Source organism: Schistosoma haematobium, chromosome 1 (genome assembly GCF_000699445.3).
Source record: "Schistosoma haematobium chromosome 1, whole genome shotgun sequence".
In the NCBI taxonomy this organism is placed as follows: domain Eukaryota; kingdom Metazoa; phylum Platyhelminthes; class Trematoda; order Strigeidida; family Schistosomatidae; genus Schistosoma; species Schistosoma haematobium.
This window is the reverse complement of record NC_067196.1, coordinates 27,289,569-27,311,511: the sequence shown is the minus strand read 5'-3', so window position 1 is coordinate 27,311,511 and position 21,943 is coordinate 27,289,569. Positions and strand designations below refer to the sequence as shown.

The 21,943-nt window shown below is 29.7% G+C and overlaps 1 protein-coding gene across 3 annotated transcripts in view; it reads left to right on the top strand.

Annotated features, from left to right (window-relative positions):
- Positions 1 to 21,943, top strand: part of MS3_00006450 (uncharacterized protein) — a 54,623-nt gene that overhangs the window by 20,421 nt on the left and 12,259 nt on the right. For all 3 annotated transcript variants that reach the window (XM_035730509.2, XM_051214610.1, XM_051214611.1), the window contains exons 3-5: positions 8,056 to 8,671; positions 16,381 to 16,573; positions 21,067 to 21,299. In XM_035730509.2, the coding sequence (XP_035588013.2) occupies positions 8,056 to 8,671; positions 16,381 to 16,573; positions 21,067 to 21,299 (1,042 nt within the window). The remainder of the gene's footprint in view (positions 1 to 8,055; positions 8,672 to 16,380; positions 16,574 to 21,066; positions 21,300 to 21,943) is intronic.

The following is a 21,943-nucleotide window of genomic DNA, read 5'->3' as shown; positions in this document are numbered from 1 at the left end:
AATTGACGAAGAAGATTTGGAAGATGTAAAAACCCTTACATATCTGGGCAGCATCATTGATGAACAGGGTGGATCTGATGCAGATGTGAAAGCGCGGATCGTTAAGGCAAGAGTAGCATATTTACAACTGAAGAACATCTGGAACTCAAAGCAACTGTCAACCATCACCAAGGTCAGACTTTTCAATACAAATATCAACACAGTTCTACTGTATGGGGCAGAAACCTGGAGAACTACGAAAGCCATCATCCAGAAAATACAGGTGTTTATTAACAGTTGTCTACTCAAAATACTTTGGATCCGTTAGCCGGACACTATTAACAACAACCAACTGTGGGAGAGAACAAACCAGATCCCAGTGGAGGAAAAAATTAGGAAGAAGCGCTGGAAGTGGATAGGACACACATTGAGGAAAGCACCCAACTGCGTCACAAGACAAGCCCTCACATGGAATTCTTAAGGCCAAAGGAAAAGAGGAAGACCAAAGAACACATTACGCCAAGAAATGGAGATAGACATGAGAAAAATGAACAAGAATTGGATGGAACTAGAAAAGAAGGCCCAGGACAGAGTGGGTTGGAAAATGCTGGCCGGCGACCTATGCTCCATTGGGAGTAACAGGCGTAAGTAAGTAAGTAAGTAATTTATGTGTGACGACACACACACTTAAATTAGTAAACACAGTGGGATGTGACGCAATCATTTTCTTGTCTTTTAGGTTTTCGATGAAGCACGAACCTTGTTTTTTCCTTGATATTGACTTTCGCTGCACAATATGTCTTGTTAATGACTGATTTAAGCCTTTATTTCAATAAAAGGCTACTTGAATCATCTCTAAATGGTAAAATAATGTAGACAGGCTTTTTTTCTCTTACTGTACTATGAACTTTTCATCTTTCTATGAATTTAAGAGGATAGCTATGTTCCATCAATGTTCTATTTAGCAACCCAATATCATCACTAGTGGAATCGTTTGTACAAATATGGTCCATCCTGTTAAATAGACACCTTATCAAACCACGTTTGTATTGCACGGGGTAATAACTATAGTAATTAAGGTAGTGACTTGTCCACATTGATTTTCTATAAATGGATCTTTTGATTGAGCCATCTTCTCGTCTACTCAGAAGTATATCGAGGAAGGGAAGCTAATCGTATATATATATATTTAACAAGTGTATTATGTATGATCAGATTATTCGAAATGTATTGCTCTAATATAACACATAGTTCTAATAATCTTCATCTTCTTATTACACTATTGAAATTAATTCAATTTTTTTTCTTAAGATTATTCTATTTGTATATAATAAAATGGTTTGTTTTTTTCTCATCAATATAACTATTAAGAAATAATTATATCAATCAATTTATTATTATTATTTCTTTAATAGAGTTCTGTAGAAAAACTTGACAGAATAATAATAATAATAAAGTTAATTCATTCGATAAAGAATTTACTAGAAAAAACAAACAAACAAACGAAACGGCTATCATTCGAAATGTAAATTATCAACTCATTAATTGACTTGTATTTTTATTGATTTATTGCACAAAACACTTTTTTTGGAATTTATAATAATATGGGTTATTTCAATGAATAATTAGATACTAAGTAATGGATTATTTGAAATGACGTAATCTTAGTACATATATATATATATATATATATATATATATATGTATTTGTGAAAATATACTTTTTTTCTTATTTTTTTAAAATGTAAAATGAATTATTGAAAATCAGTTTTTAGTAGGATCATGTATTCGATCAAAATAAGATCAAACATATGAAACCTTGATCTATTGTAGAAAAAAAACACATAAATAAAAGGAGAGATGGTATGCATATTCATTTATTTGTCTAAGTATTCTTAAAGTTATGGAATGCTGACAAGACAATGAAAATGATGAATTAGTTAAATTATAAATTATTCCGATTTCTATAATAACAATCATGCTGCTTATTATGATATAAACAAGTTATAGAAATACTTTCAAGACGAGATATTGAGAATAATAATGTAAAGTAATAAAATGAAATTCAGTAGCATATACTAATGCTTAATTAGTTAACCGTCATATAATATGGATTATATATCCCTAGTAGCGCTCTAGTGCAATGTCCAATGTTTGCAGCCTTTCCATATAACTAGTTTTCAATATAGATATGATATGTATGGAAGGTCGATAACAGAATGTAAATCATTATTCGAAATAACATGTTTACACTTTTAATACAACATAAACGATAGATGACTATTTTCATCTAATAGTTCTGAGGTGTGTGATAGTTTATTCTTAACCTTGTTCAAAACCATAATTAGTTAAGGTTTTCTAACGTTAATTTATAAAATCATAAATAAGATACTTTCATATTCATTCTGATTCATCATCAAATGACGTAATATATAACAGTACTTGATTGTTATGGTTTGATCGTTCTTTTCATCCACAATATAACTGTTGCATGAAATGTGTATGTCACTTTGATTCAGTTCAAGCAAATGTTTGGCAGCTACTACGGTTGATTGCTATAGTAGTTCTTAAACACGTCAATAAGCTTTATGGATCACTTCAAACTTAATACTGCTTTTATTGCCCCCAAATACCCTGGTACGGTCGAGGGCGGGGAGAGTTAGCTCTCCCTCTCAAAATGTTTTCAAATGGTCATGCGTATATAGCCACTCCCAGGGAAATCCTACTCACTGCCTTCTCGTGACGGCGTTGTTGTTCACGGAAATGAAAGGACAAAAGCGAATGTCCGGTGCTTTAGCCATGTCGATGGACACGGACGGTCCACCTAGGGGAGTTAAAAAACTCTGATTCCAAACTAATGGTGCACATGAGTTCCGGGATCCTGAAGGAACAAATGGCGTATGGACCAATTGTTGGTCACCGGCTACAATGGGACTGCATCTCCTTACGATGCTCCACTGCCTTGTGGATCAGACCTTCAGGTCGAAGGCTCCGGGTGTATCCTCCTTAGGAAATCACCTGTTTCAGTTGGGTTACTGGGGCAGTATCACAGCCCACACGCAAATCAAGCGAATTGTGCGGCGTATATGTATGTGGTGCCCCTTTGTACCAATATTTATATGTTCAAATAAATAAATAATGAATAAATGCCGACAGTTCATGTACATAAAACGTTTTTTCTACCTAAATGTTGTTTTCGAGTTGCGAATACAGTCTATTAGTGATTATTAAACGAAGCTGATTTTTGAACGAATTAATTGAGTTATCGTTTTATAATACTTTATACAACGAATGTCTTATACAATAATGGTTAGAAAAGTGACTACTTGGTCTACATGAAGTTAAAAATCCATATTGATGACGTTTTTAGAATAGGATAGGTCATTCAAGATGAAAAATATGCAAATCCACTTACTTAACCACAAATAGGTTTTGTAAATAATGGTTTATGCTTAAGTATTTTTTGTATGGCGTATTGTTAGTTCTATATCGAAGGTGATGTATGCAATATGAAAACCTCTGACTCTACATATTAATTTTTACTCGGTAGATTAGCTTTTCCATTGTCATTCTCTTTATCACAGTCTTTAAATTGTGTATATAGTTATTTTTTCAACTGTACAAAGATTACAAGGAAATCGCACATTTAGCTATGTTGCCCTGATGCATTGATATGCATTCAAAAAACGTTTTACAGACTGTTAAGAACTGAAAAATTGAAAAATATATTCCATACTGGTTATTAATTTTATCACCAATGCTGCAAATAGTATTATTTTTATTTAGTGAATTCTGAGGAAGAAGAGTTTTAGGGACAAAACTAATCTAAAGTAACTGAATCACGGTAACTAAACTGTTTAATACATATTTGTTGAATGGTTGATATTTAAACATCCATCACATGAATAACAGTTTCAAAGATAACATATCATCTGTTGGTAGATTTTTTTTATCGAAATTAAGCATTCTATATCAGTAATTTGCCTTTGGTTTTCAAAGAATTTCATACATTTTTTTGACTTATCATTAAACGTGTCAGTCATATCTTGTTACCTTATTATTATTAACAACGTTTATATATATATATATATATATATATATATATATATATATATATTAGGTGAAACACTATATTATTGTTGCTCGACTTTTATACTATTGACAACTCAAAAATCTGAGTCATCTATGTTTTTCAGCTATAAAAAGATTGTGGTATGTTTGTTTACTTGAGATTTATTTTAATGAAGTAGTTACATATGTCAACCTAAAATTTACATTAGGATACTATGCTGACTATTAAATTTTCATTCTTTTCTGTATTTTGATACATATATATGAAATCGTAAGTTGAATAGTACTAGTTTGATACATAGCTTTTTGAATACTTTTAGGATTAAGGATGAATGGTACAAAAGATTTAATGAAAGAAACACTTATTCAAGTGTTCAAAACTAAATTTAAGATGGAATTCGTAGAGATATCACGTTTAATGTGTTTAGAATTTTTTTACTGTGATGAAGTATATGCTACCGAATGAAACAATCGTAATTACAATATACTTACTTCATAGGTGAATTAAGATTTCTTTCATAAAAGCAATAACTTTTTAGTAGATGAATTCATGTAGTACCATGGGATATTAACTGTAGTGAATGATAATATACAAATGACAGAGGTTGTATTAATCTCACAATTTATAAGTTTCTTTAGAAATAAACTATTATGGTAAATAATATCAGTTAGAAAGACATTTTATAAATACGTTCATAAATTTCTTCTTAAGATTAGTTCATAAGTACTGTTCCTAATAATCGCCAATTGTTTTTCGAAGCAAACTTAACTGTATGGTCACCGTCACGAGGTAAAGTTGGCTACCAATCGTTCATAATTAAGTGTTAGTAAGAACTCGGGTGATATTACATAGTTTGACGTAGTCAAGAGGGACTTCATTGCCGTAGGTTTTATGCTTTTTGACATTCTTGAGCAGAATGCACCTGCAAAATTAGAGGTAAAGTAATCTTCCATGGGTTTGAATCTGAGCTATTCAGTTTTACATTCAGAGATGTTGCTACTGAGTTATTTGGGACTCTACTGACCTCCTGTAGCAATGAAATGCATTTAAAAATGATTGAATATCAACCAATAACAAATGACATACTCACCAATTACTTCTAAATGCTGATCAGATCCAATCGATCAACTTACAACATAGAGTTTAGTTTAATTGACTCGAAATAGGATATTCTGTGTTTCCTAACGACCATCACAACATGGTGCACGCAATTTCGAGTTACTTAGTGTGTTAGTCACATTTATAACTGATCGACAGAACCTAGCCACTACTAATCATGACTTGACTAACATTATATCAATCACTACTCAGTAACAAATCAATTGGAAATTTAATGAGTTGCCAAAATCGATAACGACAGAAATTCCCAGTAGCTTTTATAGGGAGATTACAGAGAGCATTTCGGTTTAATACAAAGAAAGCTCTTATCCACATCTAATAAGTTCATAATCAGATATTACTGACAGGTTTATTTAAATAATATTGACAGAAAACAAATAAACGTAAACGGTATAACTTCACATTACACAAATATGATGAAATGTCGATATTATGGTATAACTTCTAAATGAATTCATTTAAAGAGTTATTTAACAATATAAATATTGACAAAAACGGATTGTTAATGGTTCTAGCTTATAGTATAATATCTTATATGTCAGATCCATGATCTTTCTAGTTGAATCGATGTCCAAAAAATAAAACATTTCTAAAATCAAATATTTTTGATGATTTTATCTGTGAAGTAAAATTCCATGTTGAATCGGTTGAACTAAAGGTCGTTCTAATTGTAAGAAAGTGTTTATGCATCAGATTTTAATTATCCTAAAAATCAATAGAAGAGATCTTCAGGTAGATAAAAAATTGTCCGATAGTTATTTTTTTTTCTGTAAATAGGTATATTGCCATATATATTCGATAAAGAGTATGATGTATCACACAAAATAGTTGAGTAACGGTTTAATTTATAACAACACTTATGAATGTATAAAACTATATAATTAATGATGTTAACCATTCTACAGTTTACAGGTTTGAGTCAAGTAGTTGAGTTTGTAGATGTAAACCTAGAAATTTCAACTCGGTAGTTCAACGATTAATCAGTATCAGAGCGACTCGCTGATTCTGGGTCGGGTAGAATAATCTAGTAATGAGTCCTGTGCTAGGAAAATGAAGTTCTATAATGCTACGTACTGTTTCGTATTATCATTCTGAATGTCAGTTTATAACGTAACTATGAACTACAATTCTGTTTGTTTTAAATAACTTAGAATACTAATGGAGAAAATTAGTTCTTGGTTTTTATTTCACTCGAATGGTTTCTGTTTCTGTTTGTTTACTGACAAGATTACTAACTTATACATAGTTTTTTCAATCTTTTTATTACTATCCATGATTCAATATTATATCAATTTAAAGACTATATATTTGGAAGTTTCGATACTTTACCGAATTTTGTACTTCTTATTATTGTAGTATGTTGATGAATTAAATAATTGGTAACATCCTTCATTTGTAATCATAAATATATATAACATGAGTTACTGAATCTCTACCATCATGATTGTTTCCAAATAAACCTTCATTTTTGTATAAATAAAAATAAAAATAGACTAATATAAACATATTGAGTTTCATAGATATGGAATTCATAAGTAGATGAGCGTTAAATTTACTTATAAATTACCCTATTCAAAATTATTATTTCGTTTCTTGTAGTAAGCATATATTTTGATGAAAAGTACTAATTTATCGGTTTTATTCTTTAATCACAATATATTCGATAGAATTTCACAATAGTCATTTTCTGGCAATAATAAATCTCATAAGAAAAGAAACTCTATGTAACGTTTTATGTTCTATATTTATATAATTCAGCAATATTGTTAAATATAAAATCTTTTACTATTAGAATGATTCTTTGATTTATAGAATAAAAAATTAAATGTTACATATATATTTTGACAATATTATTGTGGAGACTAGAAAAAGTGATGTAGAGAGTTTTATGCGTATTTATAATATGACAGATATTGTGCATGTTAGTATTTATATTATATGTCATTTAATAATGAAACTAGATCTCTTAATGTAGTTAAGTAAACTTGTCGAAAATCATGCTTAAATTAAAAAACAAAATCAGACTCGTAAATTATGTGAAAGATTGATATACATATGTAAATATTGACTTGACTTATAAAGTTGGTAGTTCTATCATACTACACTTATGTAGTTGATTGTCTTAGATACTTTCATGTGAAAACTGTAATAATTAAACCACAGAAAAAATTTGAATCTTGATACATAACATTGACAGACGAAATTACTATTAAATATATAACTGAGACAAGGACATATTACTCAACTGCGCTTCTATACGATAACAACAATGTAAATGGTTGTAATTTATCGAATAGTGTTAATTAAAACTTACAAACGGCTTTCATTTCCTTAAGAATATCTACAAATAACTGATTATATCAATTTGCATATTTCAAAAATGCATGAATCTACGATAAATACATATAAATAGTAGAGAAAAACAAGCGTCTTAACTTCATTAATTTCATCATAACTATTGACGAGGTTCATTTTACACACATCTTAACTTTAAATACTTTAAGGTTAGTGTATTAGCGTTGACATAAATTGATGACAATAAAAGACCCGATTTGAATTCATTATGACGGTCTGCAGTTAATATTATAAATGAATTTGTAAGCTAAAATCAAAATTTACAATTAAAAATGCACTGTTATTGGTTTTTTATAGTCGGATGACAATTCTTGTAAAGCTTTAAGTAATATTTGTGGGTATTATATATGTTTAAATGATAAATAACTGATAAAAATCGAACAATAATTTTAAAATGAGATATGTGAAACGTATGCAAGAATATCGCTAATCCTTTACTCATATTTAAAACTTTTAGATAAGGTAATATAACTTGATAATAGTTTTTACTTATTTTCTATGTATTCTATTCTTCCTTGTTTCAATGTCAGACAACACACCAACAAGTGATACAAAATCCAAAACAAATGTTCCTCCACTAAAAAAGATCATACGATCATCCATTACAGAAACTGAAGAAGTTAAAGAGAAGTCTGTCAAATCTTACTTTGATACTGTTTCATCAGCTGGTTATCCTACATCACCACCGGACTTTTCTGATTATGTTAAGACACGTGTAACAAATAAATACCCAAGTTATTCATCTTCTTGCAGTTCATATCAATATCATCATCATGTAGAAAATTTACCTAAAAAATCGGATGAAAATATCAATGGTCACAGTAATTTGACATCACATAAAGTTTTATCTACGGTTACTAAATTAGCACCAGAGAGTAATGTGCCTCAAACAAATAATTATGAAAGTATATCAAGACCACAAATCAGTGTTCCTATTAAAATACGACGTATACCACAAGATGTTAGGGTAATTCACACATCAAATACACCTACCTTAAATAGATTAGATGAATTTAAACGGAGCTGTGAACGAGCAACAAGACAATGGGAACAAGTGATCAATAATAAAAATGGTAATAAATTGACAGAAGAAATAATGGTTCGCAGAATAGCTGAATTGGAATCCTGTGTAAAAGAGGCTGAAAAGTAAGTGAGTTTATACACATACAATATTCTCAAAACGTCTTAGTCTAAATACTTAATTTTAATATGAAAACATGAATCTGATTATTTTACTGATCAAGGAATATAATATGACTGAAATCAAACGTCAGACTGCATGTTACGCAGTTGCCTGGTTAAAGCCGTGTAAATTTGTTATTTGTTTTTAATTAAGTTCAATCGTAATGGCAATTTTAAGATACGAAAATTTGCACTTTTTGAGCCTCATTTTAGATGGGCAATGGTGATAGCAAATGACGTCTTAAACTTAGGTAGATGGAATGGGATTTTAATCCGCAACGTTATGAATGTGAGCCGAAAATCTATACCAATAATGCAATGGTTTTTAATTTTAAGCTGATAAATTTAAAGTACATTTATTACATAATAAACTTGCTTGGAACAGAAGAAAGTAATGTTATTGGTTATCATGGTCAAACCATCAAAAGCATTCACGTAAGTTACGTCAATTCTCAAAGCACATAAGTTATTGGACAAGTATATCCATAAGCACACACCGAATTCAATATTTGAATTAACGTTTAAATCCTTTTCGTGACTTTCATTAAATTCTTATGTAAGTATTTATCACTGATATCTAGATATACTGCATACTGAGTATGTATATCAGGAAACTCGGTATCTATAAACGTTAACTATTCAACGACTATTAATATAACGTAATTAAATGGCATGATCTTGGGAACAGATAAGATTAAGATGCCCAACAATATATTACTCAATTATATTGTAAGGTTTATAAGGTTTCACTGAGGAATTTCCTTATAGAATTAACAGCTTCATTGCAAATTGTTATGTATTTATCCTTTGCTGCTGTCATTTAAGGACTTACACATATAATTGATTTTCATAATACTCTTCCAAAAGTGTTAATGTTTTCATTTGGGATCACTTATGACATCACACAGGCACTTTTTTTCAATATAGCTTTCTTAAGCACTTTTTGATGTCACTTGTGAAATAGATATGCACAGAATGGAACAAAACTCTGTGAATAGAGATTATACATTGATGAAAAACGCTTGTTTCTGTAATAACGAGTCTTCCAAACCCATTTTTATAAATTTATTCAGCAATATGCAGGAAACAGTAACTATATGTAAAAGATGGATTATAAGATATAGGAAAACCAGTAGTTATATTCTTTTTTGTTCCCAGTATTCGAAATAAATCTTGTGTGGGCAATTGACATTAGGTAATACAAATATCATTCTTAAATAAAGACACTAACTTAAATACAGTATTAGATGTTCTAATATATTCCACATCCTTTCTTTTTGGTAAAACTTTCATCAGTGAACTGATTTTATAACCTTTAAGACAGACAAGCGATTGTGGATAATCAGCTTTTCTTGCGAAAAAAACATTTCTGAATGACACAACAGAATATCCAACTAGTTAGTGCATATAATGAATCTAATAACTTAAAGCATTAACAGATTTCGTCGAATTTTCACAAGTATTTTGAAATCTTCAATATATTGAGAAGAAATCTTCTACATACAAATTTTTCACTGAATAAAATGTAAACCTTGATACAACATAAATGATACTAAATATTATGTTGAATAAGTTGATCATGTAAGAGAAAATTAATCCACAATAGCAAGTGAATTCTACCATGTTTCCTTGTAATACTGTTAGGATTATTTCACTTGATAATGAGCTTATGAATAATAGAATAGCTTAACGATAAGTAATTACAAATTGGCTTTTTCACGCTGAAACATTTGCCTACACTGTTTCATCTTAAATGAAAAATGATAAAATCATTGTTACATCCTCAAATAACGTTCGAAACAAACAATTCAATACAGTAATGTTTGGATGTGAACAAATGATTAAATTCCATATTATTATTATTTTCACTATTACTATTATTAGAGCCAATGCTATTTTTAAAGTAATCACATAACATATATTTATTTGCTTTATTGTTGTTAGTTAATAAAGCACTTATTAATGATTACACAAACGTAATGCACGGTTATGAATGTAGGAACGGAGTTGTTTACTGAACGTGTAGTTATAATAAATATAATGTCTACAATGATGTATTTATGTTTACTATGAGAACCATTATCAGAACTTACTAGAGATATAACTTCCTTGTATCCAATCACAAGCAAAGTCAAATTATTAGCCTTTAGTAACGTTTAAAAGTAAACACATGAAAAATAGGCCAAAACATGTCAAAAGGGATAAATAAATTGACTTAGTTTGAGTCAACTTTCTAGTGGTTTAGTCATAATATCAACTAAATATTTTAATCATAATGAATTTTTGTAAGAATAAATGAATTAAGTATTCCCGATTACTTCTCATCTGGCGTTATAAATACAAATGGGAATGTTTATTCGTTGTGACTTGTAACGTGGTGTTAATAAATACTACAAAGTCATGGAAATGCATATATAATTTCTTAAGAATTTTTATATGCGTATATGGTAAAGAAATAAAAAAGAAATAGATCGTTCATAAAGTATATGAATAATATGTAGAAACATTTAAGTAATTTTAATAATAATGTGAAAAAAATAACTTCCAAAGAAACCTAGACAGTAATGTCTATTGTTGCTACCCGACAGTTGGTGACGTTAATGTGGAGAAGAAGGGAGGATAGTTGGTGAAACCATTAAAATTTCTTAATTAGAAATCATTTAATTAGGATTATGATTAACATCAACTCAATATTCTAACACATTCATAAACTATATGAATGATCAATTTCTTTTTTTAAAATTTCTTTATCATCTATTCATATAAAAATTCTTAAAAAAAATTATATAAACATTCCCATGAATTCATTATGTCTAAAAATTATATTTGAAGTAATCTCATCGATTGAAATTAAAACCCAGCTAACTTGTCCGGACGAAACGTTAGAATTATTTAAATTTCAATCGTTGAGATTATTTCAAATATAATTTTCACATAGAATGACTTCTCTATACTCGGCGCCCAATTCTTGTCAAACTATTCGTTCTAATCTTGACGAATATTCGTATAAATTCCCATGAATTGTTTTTTTTCTTTTTAATTCCATACTCATTACTTCCATTTTTCTATACTACTAATTCATAATTTTACAAATCATAACAAATAAAACATCCAATTTTGTATTTGTAACATTAAATGAAAATGATTATTATTAGTAATTATCCATTTATATTGTTATTTGTTTAAAATTCATATTACCAATCATTTATTTGTTCACGTAACCTATAAACAAATTTACCTACATAGATACATTAATAAACTTGCACTGAAAAATATTTTTTCTTAATAGAATGAGTAATTAATAAAAAATGTTTAGTAAATTAAAATTGTGAAGTTTATTTAGCAAAGAAAAAAAGAAGAAAAGTAAGGAGAAAGAAAAAAATTAACATGATTCGATTTTCAATGAAAAGTCTTTATTAATTTATTTAAATAAAACGAATGAAATTAGTTAGTTGCCAACATGTAATGAGATAAACAATGAAAATTATCATAATGTCAATCATTTAATAGAAAATACTAATTATCAGAATATTAAATTGAAAAAAATATTAGTCATAATAGAGAAAGGAAACGAGAACAAAATAAAAACGTTAGTTGTACCAATGTGAATTGATAGGTCTGTGTACCACGGTAGTAATCAAATATTTGCATAGAGAAGTTACACATATCTCATTGTCATGACCTAATCGCTTACTATATCAATAGTTTACCTGATAGGTAGAGAAAGTAAACTCATTGAATATTTGAAATTGCAAACTTCGGAGTGTGGTGTGTGCTACTTATATTGACATAAATAATGTATGATGTTGGTCGTGAACAGAAGGTCTGGCAGCAGAGAGACAAGAGGATCGAACAGTAAAGAATGGAAACAAAATGCAGTTTGTATGAAAATGCAAGAACAATGAAGTCTGAGTCATGATGAGACAGTCGATGGACATTTTGCAAATTACGTATTTACTTCACGATTGTTAGATCTTATTAACAAGTCTTGTAATTTTTTGTTAAACATATTCGATTGACCCCACTGTTAAAAGTATTTTTAAAACTGAATTTTTTTTAACGAATCTATCTTCTTAAGTTTACCACAAAAACTGATGTTCAAACTTTAGATTTTAAAGTTAATCATAAATATAGTTTGCCTGCAAATTTCAAAACCTTAATTTTTTTCTTTATTTATGGAAATTATATTTGAAGTAATCTCATCCATTGGACTTTAAATAATTCAACAGTTTTGTCCAGCAAACTTGCTTGGACTTCTTCAGGATAATAATCAAAATCAAAAATATCAAAGAATACGTAAAGCTTAACAATCAAATCACATATTTACTGTGCTTATCTAATCATATTCAGATGTTGACTTTTGTAAATAGGATAACACGAGCCAGTTAAATGATGAACATGTAAAAGGTTCACAGTGTGAAGAGAAATGGATAAATGATTGTGTTTGTGAATGTATGTGTACGTTTGAGTTATTGATAGTTTATATTAGGTGTGAATTTGTTTTACATGAAGTAAAAAAGCGAGTTGAAATTGTTTTTCAACTGTCTATGTGAATGTAAAATGAGAACCATCATATAAATAATTGTAGTGCTAAAATATCAGAATAACGGAGCATGTGAAATAAAAAGGTTGAATAGAGATAGGTTCAAATTACATGTTAATGAACATTTGCCAGATGGTAGCTAGTTGAATACAATATTTTCTTTTCAGCCTGTTCTTATTAGCCCTAAATACAGCGCTTCTGCTGTCAGTCTTACTTTATGTGTGCCAAAACCTTACTGAAGTATTTTAGTCAATTCGAAATTCATCTTATGTACTGTTTTTAACGCATGCAACGCCATCATCGACCTCTTTTCAAGTCTCTCCAGATCAACTTAGGATATAGGATAATTTTTCAAACATTGTTTATATTCTTCCAACTTCATAGACAACATTCTGTTGTCATTCTGTGGTGCGTTCTACTTATATTTATGTAAGTAGTATATGACGCAAGTTAAAAACGTAATGTCTGGCAGCAGAAGATGGGGAAAAACAATAAAGGAAAAGCGAGAACACAATGCAATTTGTAAGAAAACGCAAGAACAATGAAATGTGAGACAGTGGGTTGATGTTTGCAACAGGAACAGTACAGGTTGATATTTTGCAAATTAACGATTTACTATAGGGTTTTTCTATTTAATCAAGTAACTCTGTAATTTCTTAATAAATACATTCGATTGTCACCATCCGTGTTCTGTTCACTACACTCCCTTTGGAAAAATATCCTTGAATTCGGTATTTTTTAATTCCATGATCAGCCAATTAGTCATATGGTTTGAATATCACAGCTATGTATTTCTCTAGATTATATTTCGGCGCATTTGTAAAATCAACCACTTGTCTTAGTGGAGTATTATTCCTGTAAATCTTTGGTAGTCTATAGAACGTACAAAGACCACAGCATTTTGGATATAATATGAACCAAAATAACGGTCTTAGTTTTACCTTAACCGACTGTGGAATTTCTCTATTTTCAGCCGTAAGCTTATTAAGTTTAGTCCGACGTCTCGCTTTTCTAATTAATTTATATGGGTCATGTTTGAGATGTTTCCTGGCTTTTTCTCGTAGTCCGATTTGTTCGTAATAACAGTCACGTTACCTTTATCTGCTCTCGTAATGTATTATCGTTCCTCAGCTGTTTTATTGGATATAAATAATTTTAGTTAGGTTAGAATTGTGTAGTTTTTGATTTAATAAAGTGGCCGCTATTTTATTCCCCAGATCATTCTCTGTTTCATCAGTAAAGAGATTTTAATTGCAGGTATAATATTGAAAGGTGATAATTGTGGTCTATTTGTATTGAAATTAAGACTTGTTTAAGCAAAGACAATTTATGGGTACTTAGATTTCCATCTGGCAAATTAATGGTCAGTTTTTTTATCTCCGATGTGTTTGATTTATCTCCAGTCTGTTGAACTTTGTGGTTTGATGAGTGTTTCAGCATTTCTTCAAGCTTCCTTATCTGCCGCTGTTTTGACGATTGATGATGAAACTATTCCCTACGTTTAAAAAATTCGTTGACATTGGATCCTATTTCCTTCGATTTGATAACGGACGAGACGTCAACAATGTTACCAATCCTTAAACTCAGTGATAGCAGATTCATATTGGCTTCGTGAATACGATCTCTAAAATGTTCTCGCAGCTGTGACCACCGCTTTGACAAAGCGAACAGATTTGTCAAGAGATTTGATCAACAGATATTTTGGACAGACATTTTGTCTTAAAAATCGTAGAATAAAAACTCGGTGATTGTACCAGTTACATAATTTCTTTTATAATTTAATTCGATTACGAAATAATTTATATGAATATTTGTTAGTATTAGGACGAATAGTTTGACAGAAATCGAATAAGTTTAGAGAGAACATTATTTGTGATTGTTATGGTTGAAATCACTGAGATTATTTCAACTGTATAGTTTGGGGGTTATTAACATGATTTTTGTTGTATATCATCAAATCGATGGAACTTAAAAAGGTTTTATTTGGTAATAAATTATTTTATATATTATCATGTCATTTGAAACTTTCATTACAATGAAACAATATTCACTAATCATACAAGAGTAGATTAAATGCTTACAAGTTTTCGAGTGCCAGTTAAAAATGCCATTAGCATTCTGTTCACCATAAATCCACAAGTGAATATGTAACAAATAAGGCTTTACTTACTTCATTATGCCTGTCACTCTCACGAAGGAGCATAGACTGCCCACTGGCATTCTCTATCCAACGCTGCCCTGGACAATCCTTTTCTGTTCTTCCCAGTTACTATTCATCATTTTCATATCTGCATCCGATTCTCGACGCGGTGTATTCTTTAGCCTTCTTCTTTTCCGTTTCCCTTCAAGATTGTGATGCAGTTTGATTTCCGCAATATATGTCCTATCCACTTCCAACATCTTTTCCTAGTTTCCTATTCGGCTGGAAGCTGATTTGTTCTCGAAATAAGGTTTTACATATCACATACTCATAATTTCATAGTAAGTCAAATGCAAAACTGGATTCGTTTCAGGTGACTGAGTTGTAAATAGTAAAAAGCTTTTAAAGCGGAGTTAAATATCATTGCTATCGATTCATTTTTGTCTAAATTGATAGCGATAATGATGCTGACAGTTAAATGGTTTTTATTGAAAAGAAAATGTATCTACCTATGTGTTTCATTCATTTTATTAACATATAGTCCTACATGAAATCTATGAATGAAAATTGTCTCTCAAGCTGTTAAAACACTTAATTCAACAATTTTAAAACTACAGAAACTGTAATTAACTCTTCTGCTTTATATATATTTAAACAACAAAATGATTATATTTGTGAATCCTAAAATATACTTTCATACTGATCGTAAATATTAAGTAGTATAGGATTAAATACACTTTCATCTTTTCTGTTGTTGAAATGAGAAGAGAATAAATCGAGATCCATACTTTAAGTGACGTAGACTTGATCGAGGAAAGATTTTAGGATATTTTCGACTAGTTACAAGTGAGATAATTTCATAAATTGTATTCTATATTAATACAGTATTGTTTTGCTAAGAATCAACTTTATGATGTAGAATAAAGCACTTATCATTCCTATCATAACCACACTAATCAGGTAAAACGTTTTCTTTTTCTTCTTCAATAGTTTATTAAAATTATTTGTAGCAGAAGTCCGTGATGTACGTGCAACAGCTGATTATTGGTCAAAGAAAACAACAAATTTAGAAAAATCTTATCATAATTTACATGGAAAAGTTAAAGATTATCGTTTTAATGCAAAACAAAGTGAAAATGAATATTTGAAAGCTATGGAAGAACGTGATTACTTTTTACAAAGTGTAAGTTTACTATTATAGATTGAAAACTGTATAAGTTTACAATTAGCAAGAATAATCACAATTATGAAAGGATAGTTATGTTTCACGGTTTACAAGAGGAATACTTTTAAGGAAGAATATCATGAAAAACATGAAAATTTGTGATATAATCAAGTTTCGGTCATTATTATTATTGATGGCTCTATTGAACATTATGTGTTTAAAACACTAGAGAATGTGTAGAAAAAACTATTTTAATAAGTTTCTCTTGCAAAAAGAAAATACAATCGAAACCTTCATACATATACACATAGAATAACTAATTAAACTGCACGGATTTAAATGAAATTTCTTCAAGAATATAAGGATCTTTATGACATTTAATTAGCCATATCTTTAGGAATACAATTTGTTGACTTAATCAGCACTTACAACTTATTCATCACATAGTATATTTGCTAGAAACGGTATCGTAGAGCTTTCATACATTTGATTAAGGTAATAGATTCTAATCTATCGGCGTCTTGTTCCGGTAGAAGATATACAGGCGGAAAGATGTGGATGGAGTAGATCGTTAATATCTAATAAGATAATAATTTCCAGGAGTTTGCAAGATTTAAAATATCTGTTCATAATGACTCTAAAAGATTCAAGATACATCCTCTAGCCGCGTTTAGCACTATCAGGAACACAGAGAAATCATTTCTTAAAAGTCCGAGAACGCATAATGGTGTGCAATAAATAATAGCTTTAATATGTGGGAATATATCAATCGGTAAAGTGAATGTCGAGCAGTGCCAAAAGCATACACTTTCTTTACATAATAAGCCGAACGGAAGAAGAACAAGGGAGATCATAGGAAAACATACATGAAGAAAAAGGAGTTTTACACTATTTTTATTACAGAATCGCCAGTAGTACAAATGTGATGGGAGTCTAACGGGGTTTTTAAGTGCTGCTAATGTCTCAAGCTTAAACAAATATCTTGAAATTTATAAAGATTAAGTGTGAGACCACTAAAAGCAGACCATAGTACAATATGAGACAAAAAATGGGGAAATTGGCTCACATACAATGACATCATACCCAGCAAGTGTTTTCCATAGAAGATGGCAAATCACTCAGTAACAAAGATAAAGTAAAAGAGGTAAGAACAGTTCCTTGTGTCACACTTTTTTGAGTTAGTAAAGACGTTGTGGACTTTCCTTCAAATACAGTGTACCGTTTTCCCTCAGAGAGGCCAGAACACAGTTACTTTGTATTCGGCAATGACGCTGGCAAACGTGTTTAATAGTAGTGGTTTCGTAGGAGAGCCAAAGGGGGATGTATAGTGTAAAAATGGGCACCAAACATAATTCTTGCCTTTTTCCGATTTGAACACTATGTTACAATGCAGATCAACACCAACATGTAAGACTGATATGATCTTCTAAAGTTTTTCTCCGTGTACATTCTTCCTTTTCCTCTCCGTAATCGCTTTAGTTGTTGAAATTCAAGTCGACCTAAACTTACAAAAGTGGTCTCAGTGAGAGAAGAAGCATCAAAGCGGAATTTGGGATAATATTTGATAACATCAGCAGTGTTTCCTAATAAGTCATTTGTAAATAAATATCAGTTTGTTATACGAAATATGTTTTTCAGATCTAGGGTATTTTCTATTTAGTGGTTACTGTATTTAAGTTTCTTTGTCTGATGTAAGAGTGTACTCTTTCTAAGATTGTCATAAATTTTAAATGGAACACGGATAATATGATGATCAGAACTAGGCAATGGAGAACGTTTACGAGTCACATATATTCCCACGTCAGTAATGAAAATTGACTCTAAATGAGCATCCGAACAAAAGGGAACATTGAGTAAATTTTGGTGACCTGGTGACGAAAAAAAGCTAGCATCACATGAATTAAAATCACCACAAATAATTAAAAATAAACCATTGAAGGCGGTAACAGCAAATTTAGTGAATTCATCAACAAAAACACATGATATGCTGTCTGGAGTCACATAAAATTAGATCAATATCAGTTCACATTCATAAATGTAGCTACACCGTAAACGCACATTTTCTTTTTGCGTGGTTGATCCTGACGAGAGACATTGAAGCTTTGTAGTGATTCTAAACATTATCATGTAAACCATTCTGTCAGGATCCTTTATTCGTGATTACAACACAACTACGATAAACGTTTATATTTTGTAAGAATGAAAGATAGTCCACCACATAAATTAGTGTTTGGCACTCTGAAGTTAGGTGTTCAGGAATAAACATCTGACTAACATCTATTCTTTTCAGTGCATATTACTAGTCAATTTTATCAATGAACTTATTCTTATTTCGGATGTTTTTAAGTGGTTTTAGAACAATCATTTTTGGTGTATACTTTAGTTATTACTATGTTGTCGATATCATATCTCACTAAAAGATAACTTTTTCTACATTCAGTGACACTAAAACTTCGACAAAGAATCAAAGTATAAAATAAACCAATATTACAAAGTTAACTATATTACTGTATTAAAAATATCTAAAATTGTTAAAATTAATGAGAAACATTGAAATTTCACTGATAATTTATGCTATTCACCCAAGTATGAAATTATTTTAGAACTTTTTTACATATTCTTTCTAAAATCTAATTTACATTTGTTCGAATGTTAAATTCATTTATTTTGAATAAGTATTAATGATTTACCTTAAAGTACTATTAATCATTTAATAAAGTACATTATGTTTAATATTGTTTAATGAAACTATCATTTTCTCGAACATTCTTCTCTACCAAATATATACAATCTAGATTTCAGATTTCTATGACATCAAAAGAAATATGTAATTTAATTTATCTGACGTTAAACATTTGAATTCATAAACATTATTACAAATTGAGTGTGACATTATTTTTTGTTTATCACAATTTTTGGTTGTGAGTACTTTTTTTAAAAAATGATTTTGTATTTGGATTGAAATGAATGAGAAAAAACTCATTCAATCTGAATTAAGATAATCATTTATGGTAATATAACAAGAAAACAACATTTATGAGAATTATATAACTTATGCCGTATTTATTACATTTCAAAGAAAACACTGATCATACATTTATAAAATTAAAGTATGAAGATGAGAAAAAAACGGGGTTATAGACTTGATAATATGGGACATAAGATTGAGGAACATATAACTCAAACAATAATCGTTATTGAAAAACTGCATTTGAATACTTCAGTTATTATGCATTTTCATGTGGCTGAGAATTTAACATTTTTAAAGAATTTTTCTAAACCACTTTTACACAACACAATAAAGGGTATTTTTAAACCAACTTTATGTATTATTTCAATTATATGTGTCTAAGTTGATCTCATATAAATACCTCAACAGATTATTGTTTTGCTCAAAAAGTACTGTTGTAATATGTTGACGTTAGTTGTTAGAAACTTAGTCATTGTATTTTTCAATATGTATCCAATATCTAAACTTCTACAATAATGTACCTTGAAGAAGATTCGAACCAGATAATTAAAGGTAGTAGGTTTCACGCTATAATAGGCAAAATTGCATTCGGACATGTGGAATAGTGTGAATTCGATACCTTCAGCTATATCGCTCAAGTGCTTTCTTCTCTCTTAGATAACTTAACTGTCATGGTCATGGCATATGGATAATTTTGAGTGTTGTTCATTTACAAATCTAAGGGAAACATGCTGTCTTACTGAATTAACATTACTGTAGTAAACGAGAACACGAGGGGAGATAATAGAATGTATTAGTCATGAGATTACAGAGCATCTCACTAAAATCTGAGAACCATATAGTAAATAATTAGTTTGCAAAATATCAATCCATCGTCTAAGACTTCACCGTTTCGCTTTGCGAATATCAGTCCATTGGCTCAGATTTTATTGTTCATGCATTTTCACACCAATTGCGTTCCGTTTCGATCGATCTTCTACTGAAACACATTCTATACCTACTACTTATTTGGATATAAGTAACCCACACCACGTTACTACTTAAATACAATCAAGCTTCCTGCTGTTTCTGGCCTCTAAACGTCTGTTTCGCCAAGCCACCCACGAAATTATTGAATCGAATGGATAGAAACAGAATTAAAAATTCATTATTGAGAAACGTTTATTCCACGATAAAATGAAAGAGTAAAATATGTTTCAAGATATAAATTTTCAGAGGTTTCCTGAACTCTGATTAGTGATTAGATTTTGAATAAGATTAGCTTGATAGAGTCTGCCATTGATTTAACAATAAGTTACTTTATGCAAAAGATTTACAAATGTTTCAAGATCAAAATACCCTATTCCACATAAACACTTGACTAACATGATTGCTATATACTTAAAGAAACGTATTAATTGTCATCTTTCTATTTGTATTAAGAAAGATCTCCTGATTATAACAATCATGTTATTGTAAATATCTGTACTTATCAATTAGTTAACTGTTTAAAACTAGAAATTCTAATGGAATTTTTTTTTACTATTTTATTAAAATTTAGCTACGAGAATCAGAAACAAGAGAACAAAACTTATCAAATTTACTTCAACGTGTTGAAGATGAATATAATACATTATCAAGAGATATAAGAATTTTAGAACGAGCTCATGCAAAAAAAGATCGTCAATTACAAAATTTATTATTAGAAAAAAATGAACTTTCTAGAAAAATTATACATTTAGAATCAACTTTGCATAAATTAAAAAATCGAGCAGAATACACATATCGGCAAAAGTAAGAATAATTAATTTTATTGATATAAATAAATGAATATTATAATAATAAAATCAATTCTTGTATGTTTGTTTATATCAGAAATAATCAATATATTTCACTTTGGTTTATATTAATCTCTTTATATCTGTGCAGTAACTACTACTTTCAATATTAGATTGTTGTTTTTTTTGGTTAACATCACAGACTGTTGTGGATACTTGTTATCAAGCGTTAAAATATTCATTCCTCACATACAAACAAATTTTGAAATGTAAATACAGATAATTTGAGCAAGGCTTGCTAAGTTAGGTAGGCGTATTGTAAAAGTGGTTTGACAGGCGGTTAAGAAATATATGAGCTTTTACGTCAGCCAACACTTTATAATTTTAAGTCTGCTACAAACTACCATTAACGGTATCACTTAATCAATCTAAATCTTAATCTGTCTAATTTTTTTAAACACCGAATTTGTATAAATGATAAAACATTCCTGTATAACATTGTAAGCAAAGCCAGTTTTTCTAATTCTCAGCTCAGTGTAAATTGGAACATTTGAATTAATTTCATAAGTGTAAAACAGTTCGAAAAAGTTATTGATCATAACTAATTTTCTGGTAATCAACAGTTAAGGTTTCTAAATTTTGGGGATTATTCCCCACAGC